Source organism: Prinia subflava, chromosome 19 (genome assembly GCF_021018805.1).
Source record: "Prinia subflava isolate CZ2003 ecotype Zambia chromosome 19, Cam_Psub_1.2, whole genome shotgun sequence".
Taxonomy (NCBI): Eukaryota; Metazoa; Chordata; class Aves; order Passeriformes; family Cisticolidae; genus Prinia; species Prinia subflava.
Window position 1 is genome coordinate 2,545,704 of NC_086265.1, and position 16,833 is coordinate 2,562,536.

The 16,833-nt window shown below is 44.4% G+C and overlaps 1 protein-coding gene across 2 annotated transcripts in view; it reads right to left on the reverse strand.

Annotated features, from left to right (window-relative positions):
- Positions 1-4,242: 4,242 nt before the first annotated feature.
- Positions 4,243-16,833, reverse strand: part of ATP2A2 (ATPase sarcoplasmic/endoplasmic reticulum Ca2+ transporting 2) — a 43,169-nt gene continuing 30,578 nt past the window's right edge. Inside the window, exons 10-21 of one of the 2 annotated variants that reach the window (XM_063416071.1) lie at positions 16,637-16,739; positions 15,991-16,122; positions 15,779-15,901; positions 15,389-15,607; positions 14,307-14,642; positions 13,866-14,086; positions 12,704-12,906; positions 12,464-12,549; positions 11,933-12,066; positions 10,820-10,937; positions 10,585-10,705; positions 4,243-5,337 (exon numbers count right to left, since the gene is read on the reverse strand). In XM_063416071.1, the coding sequence (XP_063272141.1) occupies positions 5,324-5,337; positions 10,585-10,705; positions 10,820-10,937; positions 11,933-12,066; positions 12,464-12,549; positions 12,704-12,906; positions 13,866-14,086; positions 14,307-14,642; positions 15,389-15,607; positions 15,779-15,901; positions 15,991-16,122; positions 16,637-16,739 (1,810 nt within the window). In that variant the 3' untranslated portion in view covers positions 4,243-5,323. Of the gene's footprint in view, positions 5,338-6,400; positions 10,706-10,819; positions 10,938-11,932; positions 12,067-12,463; positions 12,550-12,703; positions 12,907-13,865; positions 14,087-14,306; positions 14,643-15,388; positions 15,608-15,778; positions 15,902-15,990; positions 16,123-16,636; positions 16,740-16,833 lie in introns of those variants that run through there. The other variant, XM_063416070.1, reaches the window with a different exon arrangement.

Below are 16,833 nucleotides of genomic sequence, written 5' to 3' on the forward strand. Positions count from 1 at the left end.
CGATGACTCAAAGCACTTTACATTCTGTGTACAGCACTGACATTTAAAATGCTATAAAAAGAATTCATCCCTCTTCCCTTGCAGTGCTGAAGAAATGTTAAATTATGCAAATACACGTATTGTCCTTGTTTTTTCCATGTTTCCATACTTCCTGGGTTTGTCAGGTAATTTTTGAATTCATGTCTTTTCCCCTCACCTTTTGAAGCAAAATTGCTTCATGTACAAATTCCCAGCCTCAGCAATTCAAGGGCGAACTGCTTTGGGTAATCTAGAAACTGTTTCAGTTCTGTGGGCTTGATGTGTGGGAAGAGGAATTACTTATTTTTCTTACAGTTCTGATTTCCTTAGTCTTTACCAAAACGTGTTTTTTTAAATCTTTATATCGAGTGCTTAATTCCTTTTGTATTTGTTTGTTGCCACAGGTATGCTGGAGCACACAGACTATTTAGAAAGCTAAAGAAAAAATAGTTTTGAGTATCAGTTGGAGGAAGAAAATGGCTGTTTGATACAAATACATGGAAAAGAAGCTTCTCCCTGAAAGGCAGATAAGGGTAAAACATCCCTCTGTGATGTTGTATCAAAAATGCACAACAAAGGAGGCAGATTATTGTCTGTTTTGGAAATGTTCTGGTATGGCACGGCTTACAGAGGAGGAGTCCAATAGTTCATCCATTTAAGAAAAGAAAACAGCTGCTTGTCTGTTCTGCCTGGAATTCTGTGGGCTTTAGAGTTTCCAAAATACCAAACTGAGTTGTGGTTATTTGAGGGTGACAGGGGCAGAACAGCAAAGCAAAGCTGTCGTGGCAGTTGGATTGGCATGAGCTGCTCCTGCTCCTCCAGTGAGCAGATCCACCAAACGTGTTCACCTCAGGGAGGGCAAGAAGTTCATTAATTAATTAATCTGGCAGATGAGAGGCCTCGTCCTGGTCGTGTCTTTGCTGTTGCTGTGGGATGCAGTGAATGGGTTTCAGCTCATCACGTGTCTCCTGACAGGAAAAACGTGCAAGCAGATTCAAAGCATCTATTTTTATATTAAAAAACTTTGCTTTCTCCTCACACTTAGCATTCACCAGACATATTCTGCAGCTGAAAGCTGGCTAGCTGCATCAGCTTTCTAGTTGTGTTCCAAACCTCTGCTGTGGACGAAAATTGAGTTGTTGGTGTTACTAAACTAAAGGCAGGATGCATTTAATTGTGATGAGGAGTATATGAGGTTTGTGGTGTATTTTTCTGCCATTTTATTCTAACGGTTCCTTTGAAAAGGTCGTTCAATTCAGGTGGAAACCACTGACTTTACACATTTCTCTGAAGTATTTACATAGAAGAGGAAGCTGGAGAGCCACAGTTCTACTGAAACCACTCTGTGTTTGCAGATAATCTGATAATCTCTGCTTTTAGAACAGGCAGGAAACTAAAACTACTCCAAGATGAGTCTTTAGGTGCAGCTTAAGCAAACAAGTCTGGGCACACCTCAGAGCACCTTGAGATGGCTGTCAGAAGTGATTTGTACCCTCACAGCTCTGGTTTTCTGAGAACTTGGTTCCTTTCTGAAATTGAGAAGTTGTGAGAGGCTGCAGATGGAGCCTGGTGAGTACCTGAGGTGTTGGGATTTTGTGAGAGCTTTGAGTTGCACTGTGCCTGTGGAACTCTGAGGTGCCATCCCTGTTGAGATTGTGTAGAGAGAGATTTATTTTTTTTTGGCCCTCACTTCAGAATTCTAGAGGGATTCTGCTTGCCTATTAATGAGCCTTCATTACTGCTTTAATTTTAGAATGAGATCTCTGGTTCTGCAGAAGTCTGGTGCTCTCCAGTGCAGTTACAGGCATTTAGTTCAGGGAATAGAACAATTAGCCCTTAATGAGCAGCTGACCTCATTCCCTCCCTCGATCACATGCTCTGCACCCGAGCAGGAGAGATCACAAAGGCAAGAACTGAATTCAGGCTGTGTCAGATCAGTGAGGGAAGTGGAACAGTTTGGACACGAGGCAAGAAATCTGTGAAGTGTTGGTGTGCCTGAGGTGCTGGGTAAGGGCAGAGTGCCCCTGTTTGCCTGAAATCCTTAAATTTAAATCACAGATTTCATTACTAACTTTTAATTTTTTTCTACTTTGACAGGAAGTGATGGGAAAGGGACAGAATTTCTTCAAACTGTACATAGACTTGGGCAAGGGCTAAAAGTCTGAATTTACCAGAGTCTAAAAGCAGCATATATTCATGGTGTGGTTAGAAATTGCCTAAATAATTAATTTACTCCTATCACTCCTGCAATACTGGCACTGTTTCTAATTCTGAAGATTTCTACATCATGGGAATTCTGGAATTGTGAAGCAGAAATAAAGGAGGGACTGAGGACTGCTGGCCAATATCAGTGTTCTCTATTGAATCGAGGTGCTGCTTCTTTTTCTGCTGCTGCTGATTACAGAGAGATTTTTGATTAACTAGGACCTTTTTTTTCCCCCTTTCAGTAACTGTCTTCCTCATTAAGCCTCTTTGTGTGGTGATTCTTCCCTCCTTGCTTTTCAGCAGCTCAGTGATGTGGAAACTGATCCATCCAGGGCAGAAGCAGGCAGGATTTCTGATTCAGCAAACCTTATTCCCTCGTGTAGATCTCAGTGGTAAGGAAATCTCAAAGCCTGTGTCTGCCATTGCCATTTCAAGTTACACAAACATACCACAACCAAATACATTTTAAAACCCCAGATCTGCAGTCTCCATGGGTCTGAAATTAAGTGACCTTAAGAGGGCTTAAACTCAGTATAAATATGATTTTAAACTAAATAGCCTTAGTTGGTTCAAACGTCCTTTGGTTTGGAGTATGAGGTAAAAGCTGGAGCCTGATAAATTGATGTCCAAACTCTTTTCTGCATTTCTGGGTAAACTGTTGGGATAAACTCCTTTAGAAGACGTCTTCAGGTGCTCAGAGCTCCTCTCATTTCTCACCCACTCTCCTGGGGGTGGATGTGGGCTCTAATCACACTTAAATTCACCTCGAGGTAAAAATAGGGATATTTCCTGCCCTCTGTATTTAGAGTTTAATGCAATATGTCCATAATGCCTCATAACTCGAGCTGTGGGGAGTGTTTTCTTTGCTTTGTGCTGTCAGTGGGCTCATCCCTGTGCTGCTTTAGAGCTGGGGCTGTGCAGGAGGAGGAGGAGGAGGAGGGGGAAGATGAAGCTGTTTATTTCAGCATCTCTCACCACGAATTCTTGCACTGAGCACCTTGGCAACCCACTGAGCATCACGTTCTCCTCACATGGCTGTACTCCAGCGGGGGGACTCATTCTGCTTAAACTTGCAGATCATCGTTTAAAGAAATGTTTAAAAAGAAAGGTGTGAGTTGAGTTTGCTCGGCGCTGTCTGAGCCTGGAGCCGCTGGCAGGAACGCGCCTCGGCTCTGTCAGCGCCGAGCTTTGCTCTTGGCACCGGGGCTGGGGACAATTCCCAGAGGCAGAGGAAAGGGGCAGGAGAGCGGCCGGGCTGCAGCGCTGGTGCAGCAGGGACGGGGAGCTCCGAGAACCGCGGCTTCCCCAGCCCGGCTGAGGCGGGGAGGGGCAGGAGATGCTCGGGGGCGGCTCCCCCGCCTGCCCTGGCCGGTGCCGCGGCCGTGCTGACAGCGCTGGCCCTGCGTGCTCTAAAAGCGGCTGCGGGAAGAGCCGCAGGGAGATAAGGGAGCTCTGAGAGCCCCGGGGCGAGAGCAGAGCCCGGCCTGCCCAGACAGCACTGCCTTAGTAGGAAGCAGCCAGCAGCAGCTCAGCCCGATGCCTTAACGCGCCCTCCACCATCCTACAGAGCTGCTGCACCGTGGAATTCCACCCTGGTATTTTTAAACCTCACACTGCTCCATCTGAACGGTCTCAGATGTGTCACCTCATTTTGGATAATGCTGTTTGCCAGCAGGGTGCTGCTATCAGGGGCTGGAGGCTGAGGCATTACATTTAATGTAAAACACATTCCTAAGTTGTCTCTTATTCCAAACAAAATTTGGCGTTTGAGCTTTGGAGCAGAGCAGTACAGGACACTTAGAAATTTCAGCTTTGAGCCTTGGCCAGCAGCAGCCTTGTGAGCTGTGGCAGAACAGCCCCTGGTGTGGGGAAGGGAGTGAGCCCAAACACACTCGTGGTGTGGTTTGCAGCAAACACGTTTGGCTCATCTTCCTTCTGCCTACGGAAGGGGAAAGAGACCAGGAGCTACTTTAGGCTGGGGCAATTTAGAAAACAGAAAAGGACAAAAAAAAAAAAAAATTAGTTGGGAAAGAATTGTTTATTTTACGTTTCTCAGAGGGATTTTACAAACAATGGAGCATTTTAAAAAAACTGAGTGATCAAAGTACTTGACAGTGTCCCTTAAACACACACACAAGCCCCTGGACAGAGGAAATCACACCAGCGAGGAGGTCAATACTGCCGAGGAGCAGCTGCATCTGCATAGTTCTAGGAGGAAAGATTGCAAAGGTGTTGGTGCTAAAAAGTGTCAATCCTGGCATTAAAACAAGAGCGCGCTGCAGGGACCTGCAGGGAACAAAGTGCATCAAATAACACGCCGAGTACGTATTGTAGAATAAATTTATTTACCTGATACAAATGAAACTAGGTGTGATGCTCCTTACTGTCAGCATGTCAAGAGACAATTGATCTTATTTACAACTTCTAAAGGTCACACATGCAGCTGTGGGAACTGGCTACGTCGTTGTTGCTTTTTAGATAAATGCATCACGATATTTTGTATTGCACCAACATCTGTCTTACTGCCTTAGATTTAAATAAGTTACATTACAGTGCAAAAGAGGTTGATTTGCACAGATGATAAAAAAATCCAACGTTATGAAGTGGAGGCTTACGGTTTAACATTCATCTGTAATCGTTTCCATGGATTTATAAATAGGAGAGCATTGTACAGAAGCTGTTGGAGTAGGATGTTTGGATGATACAATACAGAGAGAGATCCGTCTACAACCCAAGGCATGCATTATCTGATATTGTACATTGTATAAACTGACATTTTACATACAGGAATATGGAAAGTGGCTGACAGCTCCGCAATTCTTGTTCAAGGATAACCAAACTCTTCTCCATGCAGCACAGAAACCCAACTTCTCTGGAGAGAGTTCCAGCTTGGAAAGCTATATTGCACGTTTGTACATCTGTATCATGAAGTCCTAATGGTACCACACATTTCTTCCACAGAGAACACAATGAGTTTTGTTTTTAGGGAAAGCAAAGAATCTTTACACGATACATGCAGAAGTTTTGGTAGATGTGTTGCTAAAAACACATGCACGCAACAAAACAACCTTACATTTCTGCAAAATTGTTTAGGAAGCGATTACTCCAGTATTGCTGAAAAGGAAAGAAAGAAAAGGCATCAGTTAATGAAAGGATGAATGCTAAGTATCATTATACAAGCAAGACTAAGATCAACAGTGACAGAAGAAAGAATGTTAAGTTTGGTAACTGGCTGCTCTGTCATTGAAGGGACACTCTCAGGTTACTTTGTTCTTGAAGCTCAGAATCCTCTGGATTAAGGCTCAGCTCCCTTGATTATCAGCAGAGCCAGCACTTCCTACTCAAGACTGCAGTGAAAAACAAGACACGTTTAATTAGCTTTTGCCTTTCTCTGCCTGACCAGTGGCAACAGACAATTCTCACTTCTTTGGGATTTTTACTTTCAAGTTCCATACTACGCACTTTTTTTTTTTTTTTTTTCAGTCGAGGCATTATGGCAAGCTTGTCCCCAAAGTGACCTAACAATGTCCCTTTTCCAAGTCAGGCAGCTTGTTCTGGGAAGCAGTAGGAAAGCTTAGGAGAAGTCATTAAACTACACGGATTAACGTGTAGGCAAAGGGGAGAGTACAACATCCTAAAGCTCCTGCTGTACTCCACCCCTCCCACAGCGTAAGGTCAGCCTCGTGTCTGGAGAGACTGCTCTGAGTCTCTGCAGCTCCAGGGAAGCTCCTCCAAACACTGCTTCAAACACTAAAATTTGGGCTCTCCTGCTAAGATTTGAAAATGCATATTAATGCAATTAAGGATGTAATTAGCAGAGATTAGGGAAACAGTTAATGGTTAGAAGTGCAAAAAAGTAAACAAGACAGGTGCAAGAGACAGACGACTCTGTGTCGGTTTTACCTCCCTCCATCTCAGCAAACCCAGCCCCCTGGGCTGTGTCCATCAGCCCTGGCCTCGAGCTGTGTCTGGGGCCAGCACTGCTGTACTGCATTTCTATCATAAATTCAAACCTCAGCTCTGTACCAGGGACCTCCCCAGCAACCTCTCTACCAACACAAGCCTCGGAGCACTGTGACACACCGAAATGTTTTCCTGCAGCCTCTTTCAGTACTCGTTTATTTGCAATAACCTTTTGGGAAACCAAGTATGAACTATTTTTATTGCTCGGATGCCAGCGAGGAGGAGCAGCTCGTTGTGCAGCTCAGCGCTTTGGATCGCTCACACGTGAGAGCAGAGAGAGCCCCAAGGCACTGCAAAGACAAAAGCTCCTGTCTAAAAATTCAATGCGTGACTGCAGCTGCCCGAGCACCCTCCTTGCCACAGAATACAGGATTCAGGAGGAGCTGCTCTCATTCCAAACCCCAGTGGGTTCCCAGCACAAGCCAAAATCCTTCCTGGTGTTCCCAGCATAAGGCAGCATCAATCACAGGATTGATCCTGGTCTTACACACCCCTCTCACAGTAGAGAATAAGCAGTGATGTGTGAGGGCACCAAGGAATCCAGAAAACAGCAGAGATGAAAAAGCTCGGTGAGATGGGAGCAAAGAGAAACAAAAAAGATGAAGTTATTTTGTAAGAATGGATGGGAGATCAAGCCTGGGGAATTCTGAGTTAGTCCTGCTTGAACAAGGGCTGCTGTTTGTGCGTTCTCTGGGCTAACATGGCTCAACAGGAGTTACCTTCTTCAACCCCAGCTCTGGGGAGGTTGGAGAGGAAATATCTGGGACCAAACAAATGAGTTTTGACTTTGAGATGCTGGCAAATGAGTCTGTCCTGTAAAGTCCTCCCTTCCTGGCTCCTCCAGCTGAAAAGACTGAGGCTGAAAGATGACAGATCTATAGAGCTAAGGATAAACACATAGTTTAGACGTTTCCTGCAGAAATTACAGACTTTGCTCTGCAGTTCTGTACTTTGTATGACAGAAAAGCCCTCAGCTCCTCAGGCTGCTCCTGCAGCCTCCCCCAGCCTGCTCAGCTGCCAGGGCTGAGCCCAGGCCCTGCACTGCAGCTCCAGGATCACAAGGATGTGATTCCAGGGCAGGAGCCTTCACTGCCCAGCAGGAAGCTCATGGCAGCTCTGAACATTTGGCCAATCCCAACCAGCCAAGGGTGGGATTTGCAGCCCTTGGAAAACAGAAGCCCTGAAAGCACAGCACAGATCTGCAGCTGCTGATCTTGGGGAAGCCTGTGGCTCCATTTCTGCACGGAAACTTGGACAAGACTGGGAGAAACAGAAGAAGAACAGGGCAGATGAAGATTGCTTGGGCTCTGTAGGAGCACCTTGTAAAACCTGACTGTTCCTGTAAGCTCAGGAGCCTGTAGGGATGGATCCCAACATCTCCATTTGCCCACCACTCATCCAGATTTCAAGGCAAAGTCCAAGGAACACAAGGCCCTACCCCAAGTGCCTCTGAGACAGTGGCACGAACGAGCTCTCAGATTTCTATGGAAATCCATGAGAAGCAGCAAGATCCATCCTCAACACTGACAGATCCAACAGAGAAGGTGCTGAATGCTGAATATTCCAAATTCCACTTACTGACAGTCATTTTCCCCTTCAGCTTCTTAAGTGAGGGGAAAAGGGGGTGTTTAGCAGGATTATTTGGCATAAAAGACAAGAAAAGGATTCTACAAGAAGCAGAATTATTCATGGTGGCAGCCAGACATGTGGCTTTAAAAAGGCCACCACATGGTGCTGAGGTTCAGCAGAAGCCCTGTTCAAGGATTCAGTGGCACTCCTGCCCTGGAAATGTCTGTCAGTACCAGTGGGAGCACACAGAACTAAACTGCTGATTTGTTTCCAGCAAATAACACACTGGTGTACACTTTGATCTCAAGGAATCCTACATCATAGCAACTATTATTTTTTGTTTCAAGGAACAGGGATGAGTCTCACACTGCTGGTTTGTTATCAATACAGCAAAAGGCCAGTGCAGGCCCCAGTGGTTTTGTGGAATGCACAACTTTAGTTTGGCTCTTCCACACTAAAAAAGGGCATTTGAGGGGATTTGAATGCTCACAGTTTGGCAACACACCTGCTACATCATCAGGTCAGCTCCTCTGAGCCGCTTCAGCAGCAGCTCAAGTCAAAGTCTGTACAACAAAGTATCACAATGCAGTGGAATTTCTGATCGAGCCTCCCTGCTCTGAGGGAGAGCTTAAACCTAGAGAATTATGGAGAATTATGTGTGCTCGCTGCATTCCAGCTGGCACCAAGAGAGCAGAGCCTGAACTATCCTTGCCCTCTAGGAGGGATCAAAGCTGTTTGAATTTGGTTACTAAAGCAGACTGAGCCAGCACAGATAACAGCACCTGCTGCTCCACAGACACACTGACCCCAGGGAGAGTCTCAAAGACTGCCCTGTTCAGCTCAGACTGTTCTTTTGCCTTCTCAGATGGCAAATAACAAACAATGAGCTGGTTTTGCCAGGAGCAGCACCTGCCCTTCAAGCACTGCAGGGACCAGGGAAGGGTGCTCAGCTCTGAGGGGCAGCCCCTGTTTCAAAGCAGGGAAAAGCTTTGGAGTAAACCAGCACCTGACCATGAGTACCAGAGAGTTTTGGACACTAAACATTCACGGTAACAGCAGTCAGGGTCTTAAGTTACAGATTTGTCTGATTTTATCTCAATCTTAAGACCAAAAGCTGTAAGACCTTGGGGCACAAAGGCTCCCAGGTGCTATAAAACAAGACCCTAAAATACACTAAACCAAAAGCAAGTGCTTTGCCTTTGGAATCAGTAATTTGAGCTTCAGACCACAAAACAAGAGTCTAAAGTGGTGATAATAATGTAGCACAGCAGAGTTTGACAAAACACAGCATGGGAATGAAGGAAATTACTATTTATTCTTCAACATGTATACAGCATACGCTATTTTACAGCAAGTCACCACTGGCAGGGTGAAATGGAAGAAAAATACTCACTTTAGTCGATGAAAGTTGGAAGGCATTGGAGAAAAACACCACAGTTAGGACTGTTAATGACTTACACATTGTTGATACAGGACTGAATTTGAAAACATGCTTTAACATTTACCGTAATAATGAAGGTGGTTAGTGCCACATTAAAATAAAAATAGTTCTATACAATATGTTCAATTTGGTCATGTGCTATTTACAGATTTTACAAAAAACACACACGAGCTTGTTACTTCAAGTCAGGCTAACACCAGGCCAGCAGAGTAACTCCATGTATACAACTGAGCATTAGTGCCCTAAGTGTAGGAAATCCAATTTCTAGCTATGCAGTGCAAGTTATTTTTTCAGGTCTCATTGCAAATTTTGATCTTAAAGGGGAAAAAAAAAAAAGAAAGAAAAAAGAAAGGCTCTGACGTGTAAAAAATGTATTAAACCCCAACTGAAACCCTCTTTTGAACTGAAACAGATTGTGTGTTAAAAAGGCTTTAGATTTAAGGAGACAGAAGTAGCCCTCCCTATCCCTGCAATAATGGGCAACACTGGCAAAGTAAGGTCTGTTACAATAAAATACAATAGACAAATAAATAATCCTTAAAAAAACCCCAACCCTATGTGTGTGGAGAGTATGGAAGAACCCCAGCAGGCTGCACCTGGAATGGCATTTTCTGCACGAGCGAGATCAGGCATACCTCATACAGAAAGTGGTGTAAACAAGGACAGTCAAGAACCGAGAGTGAGGGAAGAGGGGACCGAGAAGAAATCCTGACCCAGGAAGCAGCACTCTCTACCCAGTGCAGAAAGTTCTGCTTGTGAACAAAACCTGACTTTATGACAAATTAAGTTTGGATGATCATGCAGAAGACAAACAGTTACATGCTTTTTTAGTTTTAGACAACACACATTCATTCCCTAAAATCTGCTGCCAATTTCGTTTGATAGTGTCCGCTGGCTCAAAAAAAATTTACTTTTTTTTTTTACATGATGAATAGACTATTGAACAGAACACTGTACATGCTTTTCATCTACAAAAAAATATTTGCATAAAATAGTGTTAGTTCTCTGTACATGTCAATGGACACTTTAACTGTGTATAAAAGAGGAATATATTGCCCCCACTGAAGTCAGAAAAAGCAAAAAACCAAAATCTAGATTATGAAACCTCCATCACCGGCAAATATGTTCATGTGAAAATTCAGCAGAAATAGACAGTTGCTCTAAACAATAAAAAAATTAAGTTAAAGTTTTCTTTTTTTTTTTTTCCTTTGAATGTAAAACTCGTCACCATGTCAGTCAAGACCAGAACATATCACTAAAGTTAGTGTCTGTGCTGTAAAGCCAGATAACCAGGGGCATAGTAATGAACACAAACGGCCAGGAAACTCCTTCGGTGCATGCTGACAGAGCACAGGGTTTGGTGGCAGGCCGCACACTATCATCTTTACCAGGTTCCAGGTAGTTACGGGCCACATATTTAAGTGTTTCATCCAGCAGAATGACGGGGAGGGAGATTTTCAATACCATCAGCCACTGCGTCACGTTCAGAGGGGTGATCTGGAAGATAATCTGAAAGAAAAGCCAGGGGTTACCAAGCTCCCCCTGCAGCCCTGGCCTCGAGCCCCACACAAGGTTTTGCTCTGTCTGGAAGTTCAGGGGTGGGGGTAAGGCTGGAGCACTTACTGGCAGTGGTTCCACATAAAGGATAAGGAAGTGGAGGGACATGGACAAGCAAATGGCCCCCACCAGCCAGATGTTCTCCCACGGGGGCATCCTCATCAGGGACTGGTTTTCTGATAGGCTGCAACAGAAACACGGCTCGTGGGTGACTCTGACACCAACAGGAAGCTCTGAGAGCCACAAAGGAGCCTGGCACAGCACAGGGATCCCAGGCAGGAAACAGCCCAGGACATGGTTTGGATGCTGCAGCCTCAAACTGGCCTGGAGGTCAGCTTGGCAAAGCAGTCACCATCAGCCTCAGGTCTACTCTTGAAAGTCTCGAGTGTTCTGCTCGTTCCTGACCTTGTCTGTTCTTCTCACTACAACCCCAAAATCCTCTCCATGGGAGGGAAAGGGAAGTGTGGACATGGCAGAATGAGAAAATCCCCTGGAGTCCACCAGGGCCTCAAGTGCACCCACTTCTGTTGCAGTTCACTGAAAGACTGACAGAGGGTCAAGAACTTGCACCTTCCTAATGCTGGCTCTTGATCCCATCTGCATTTAGGCTGTGCTGGAGAAGAGGCTGAGATCCAGAGCAGCAGATGTAGAGCAGTATCTTTATGTAGGACTACCCCAGTGCACTTGTATTTCAAGTTTATTTGTTTTTAAATTAACTGACCTCTAAGCTATTTGAAGAAAAATACCCTTGACATTGTGCTATTTAGTGGTTTCCATTTATAATCTAATATTAATTGGCTAAACTCACACTCCCTTAGGGCAGGAGAAACTATTTTCCATATCTTCAGCATTCTTATTTTAGTTCTCCTTGATATCACTTTATACCAACATGGTAGGGATAATCTGATTGATTAAGCTTAGATTAAAAATAATGGAAAATATTTCAGTTGCTTGTGCTTAGTAAAATACCAGAGTGAATTGGCAGACTTAAAAATACACCTTACGATAAGAGATCTCAAATGTTATCTAAGAGTCAGTTTGTTTGCACTACCAGAACTCGGAAGGGAAATGTGACTCACTCTTCATCACTGAGCTGCTCACCAAGGATCAAATTGCACAAAAAGCAGGATTTTGGATAAGATCTGCAGAGGCTTGGCTTTCCTGCTGGGACATACGAACCTGTTGAGAGCGTTGCACATCTCGATGGTGACAAGCACAGAGAGAGCCATTGTCATCGGGTACGGGGACTCGAACACCACGCAGTCCACCCCGTAGAAATCTGGATTGTCCTCCTTGCACTGCAGAAAATGGCTCTGCAACACAACAGAGTCAACTCACTCGCACAGCTTGGTAACTTTCAAAATGTAAAATAGGCAATTAGGAAAAAAGCAGTGAGTATTACAGAAAGGAAAGGTTCTACTGTGACTCCTAAACCAGTGCTTACAAACTTTTCCCTGCTTTAGAAAAATCCTCTTTAGGCTTTCACTTACAAGACAACAATTTGCCCTTCAAATTGTTAGAAGCTCAGGTATCCCACCTCTGAGCTTTGCTATCAAGACTAATTAATCATGATCAAGTTTTACAGGAACAGGTCTGAAAATGTTCAGTTACATAAATTCCCGTAACCTACCGAGTTTGTACAGTCATTTAGAGTATGAAACCAGCAGGAACCTCCCCTCTGCCCCCAAAGATATTAAACTGAGCAAATACCAGCTGGTAAAAGGAAACTTTTGGACCACCATCAGCAGCAATAAACCACCAAGCAGCAGCACCCACTGTGGCAGCACCAACGTAACCTGCAAGAACAGAAAGCTTTGCTCAGCGCTGTGAACTGTGTGCAAGCCCTCGCTTGCCACACTTCGGCCTCAAAACTTCCAGTACTGAGAAAAAAATAGGTTGTAATTCATGTCTTGATTTATTTAAAGACAAAAAAAAGCCATCAGTACTCACATCCAATAGCCAGGTAACGGAAGAAGAGCCACCCACTGATGAGGGGCTCTTTGGGGTTGCGCGGGGGCTTGTTCATGATGTCCAGGTCGGGAGGGTTAAAGCCCAGGGCGGTGGCGGGGAGCCCGTCTGTCACAAGGTTCACCCACAGCAGCTGAACAGGGATCAGAGCTTCAGGAAAACCCAGGGCAGCAGTCAGGAAGATGCTACAAAGAAATCCACCAGTTACAAGTTTATTCTTGTGCCTGTCAGGAACGTTTAAACCTAAACCTGCAGCAGCGCTTCTGTTCTCTCTCACCCACCGAAGATCACAAGCTGAATATTCACAGATATGAATCAGAAAACTAAACACATATCCAAGAGCAAAAGCTAACCACTGGCATGGCTTTGAACCATTGTCTTTTTTTTGGTAACTTCAAAAATTAAAGATTTTTGACTCTAGGGTTGTTTTTTCTCCACTCTACTTGTGTGTATAGGTAAATATATACATTCACATGGATAAAGGCTTGCAAACCACTTTCTAAAAGACACATTTGGCTCAAATAACTAAGCTTCATTTCCCTGGATTCCTGCTAGTCCCTGCAGAACTTTATTGAGCCTGTAACTTTCATGGCTCCAAGCCTGTGTGAATAAATAGAACAGAAACAGGGGCTGCAGCAAGAGCCATGGGAAGGATGGATGTCACCCCAGGACACGGCCTTAAAGCTGACAAGAAACAAGGCAAGACAATTGCTGTGCTTCATCCCACTCTGGGAAAAGTCTGCTTTGATGTAAGGATTGTGAGCAGGTCAATATTTACATTTTGTCACCAGCAATGCATACTGTGGTGCTGGGTCACCGCTGCTCCTCCCAGAGGAACACAAAACACGTTCCTGGAACCTGAGGTTAAACAAACACTAAGCTATGCCTGGGACTATGTTATCTGAAATTCCAGATCTCAAACTGTTTGATTAAGGTTTTGGTTTTCCTTCTCTAGAGAATTATTCTAATCACAGAAGTAACTGGAAAGCATTACCTACTGAGCTAGAATATTCTAAGTAACACAATGTGCAGCTTCCACAGAGATCTAATACCTGGAGAACCTCCTCCTCTGGTTTTAGTGAGGAATACTGGAAGACTCCATCATCACTACTCTAGCTCAAAGAAAAAGTAAATTTAAACCTACCAAACGACTTCCCCAACATTGGAGGAGATCAGGTATCGGATGAACTGTTTCATGTTGTTATAAATGGCACGTCCCTCTTCCACAGCAGCCACAATCGTGGAGAAATTGTCATCTGCTAAAACCATTTCAGAAGCAGTTTTGGCCACTGCAGTACCAGAACCCATGGCAATTCCAATTTCTGCTTTCTTCAGTGCAGGGGCATCGTTGACACCATCACCAGTCTAAAATGAGAATTTGGGGTTGGAGATGAATCAGTGAACAAGGTGGGTGTTAACATAGAGATCCAGAAAGGAATTTTGCACTGGGTGGGCTTTTGGATCCTTAAAATTCACAAGTGCAGGGAAACATGGAAGTGTTTTCCACACTGGGAGATTACTCTGAGAAGGCCAAATCAAGGTGTAAACAACGTTTGCCTCTCTTACTTGGTTAGAAATCACTTACCATGGCTGTGATCTCATCGAAAGACTGAAGGAACTCCACAATTTTGGATTTGTGGGAAGGCTCCACCCGGGCAAAGCAGCGGGCGTGGTGACAGGCATCCCTCTGGGCAGCCAGGGACAGCTCATCGAACTCCCGGCCCGTGAAGGCCTTGGTGGACACGTCCTCATCCTCCACAAAGATCCCGATGCGGCGGCAGATGGCCACGGCCGTGCCCTTGTTGTCACCTGTGATCATGATGACTCTGATGCCAGCCTGTCTGCACAGCTTTATGGATGAAGCCACTTCAATCCTGGGGGGATCCAGCATTCCCACGCAGCCCACAAAGGTCAGGTTGGTCTGGAACAAGACACAGGGAGTTTTAGAGCAAGATCCTGTGGGTTTCTCCTCTGGCAGCAGTGAAATAATTGTTTTCCCTGCATGTTACATCTGTGTCGTGACATTTGGGATCACGCCTTGTCCTGCCTTTACCAAATTTTGCTTCAAATGCACTCATTTTATCAGTTTAAACTTGATCTACTTGCCAGCCTTGCAAATTCAACCTGCAAACATTGAGTCTTTCATTTTTATAATCAGTGCCAGGAGCAGAGATAGCACAAGCCAAAGACTCATGCAACTGTTATTACTTTCCTCCTAAATACCAGATCCAGATTTCATTGGAAAATTACAGAGCAGCTAAGACGATAATCATGGACTGAGCCCTTGCAGCTGACAGCTCCGAGGCAGGGAAGTGAACCTGACTCCCAGAGCAGGTATGTTCCATCACAAAATCCCCAAAAATGTCTTGCAGTTGAGCAATGCCAAACTGAAAAACCATAAAGGCTGAAACCACAATGCCATTTTTGGACTGTTTAACTGATTTCTTCTTGTGCTTCTAGCAAAAAAAAGCTAACTGTCATCAACAGTTTCCTCTAAAACACTAAGTTTCTCAGACTCAGCATTCTCTCCATACATGTGGGAACTGTTGTATCTGGCATCAAAAATACCCAGAAAAAAATTTCTCAGATGTAATTTCCTTGAGGAATAATCAAACAGGAGTCACCATTCTCCAAGTTTGGGAGAGGGAAAAGTGCTACTGATTTTACCTCATAGTTAATGAAATTTGAGGAGTCCTCCAGGTTCATTTCCTCTTTTTTGGGAGGATTATCATGGGTCGCCAGAGCCAAGCAACGCAGCGTGTCTCTGCCAGTTCCCCATTCTCTAATGACAGACATTATTTTCTGCTTAATTCCAGAGGTCAAAGGTATTTTAGCATTTCCAACACGGACATGTGTGCATCTGTCAATCACACCTTCAGGAGCACCCTGCAGAGGCGAAAAGAAGTAGTAATTTAGCTTAATAAATCCCTCACCACTACAACACTTGCTTAAATTACCGAGTGCTTCCTCCCACTCCAAGCTGCAGTTGGTTGCACCATAATTTTTATGCGTGGTGCTGCTTTTGCAGCCACTCCAGCAGCTCAGTGAGGGACTGACCTTCACAAACATCTTGCTCATGGACGTGCGGCTCGGCTTGTTGGGAGTGCAGTACACAGACATCGACTTCCTGTCTCTTGAGAACTCCAGAGTGAATTCTTTCTTCATGAGTTGTTTTATCACCTTATTAAAACAAAAAGCATAAAATGCATGTGGGTGATGCACACACTGCAGAGCTGTGTCCCCACACAGAGGCAGTGGAAGGGGCTCACCGAGTTGCAGGCGTTGGCACGTTCGATTCTAGAAAGTCCCTTCAGGTCTGTGTCGAACACGTTCATTTTCTCCACCAGACACGTGAGCGCCGTCTCTGTGGCTTCACCAACCTTTTCATAAACTCCCTTAGCCTTGAGTTAACACAAAGCAAACAAAAGCACACGAGTTTAAACCTCACCTGGAACCTACCAGAGACAAAAGCTCAAGTGTCATAACAGGGAAAAAAAAAAGCTTTACAAGATTTAACGTGGCTCATGAAACAAATAAAACTATTTTAAAAGAGCAGCTTTGAGGAGTTTGATTTGTAGGAATTTGAAGCCTTTACCCTCAAGAGCAGCAGAGAGAGATGTCAGTATTTTATCATCAAGCATTTAAGACATTTTGAGATTTGGTAGCAACCATAAGACAGCGAGGCAAAGCCAGAAAGCAGCACCAGGAGATCTCCAAATTACAGATTACACTTGCTGCTGGATTTAGTTCTCAGTGTTCAACAAACAAGCAATTCTCAGAATTAATACTTCAGAGGGCCTAAATACTCTCCCCTCTTGACTACAAGGGGATTTACCACTGAAAGGTATTACCCAGACAGATGAGAACATTTATCCTCATTCCCACACTCTCCTCTGTTCCAGGATATGAACTTACCTCATTGTAATCCAAAGAGGAATCATTGCAGAGTGCACAGATTGTTGCAAGTTCCACAAGACCATCATACTGGCTACATTTAATGAGTTTGTCATCTTTATGCCTTTCCAGAGGAAGAAAAGGGGGAGATTGAAGTTAGTTATTTAGTATTAGCATCTCATATTTTCTTTATCCTCTGTACTGCATTTCCATTTAGT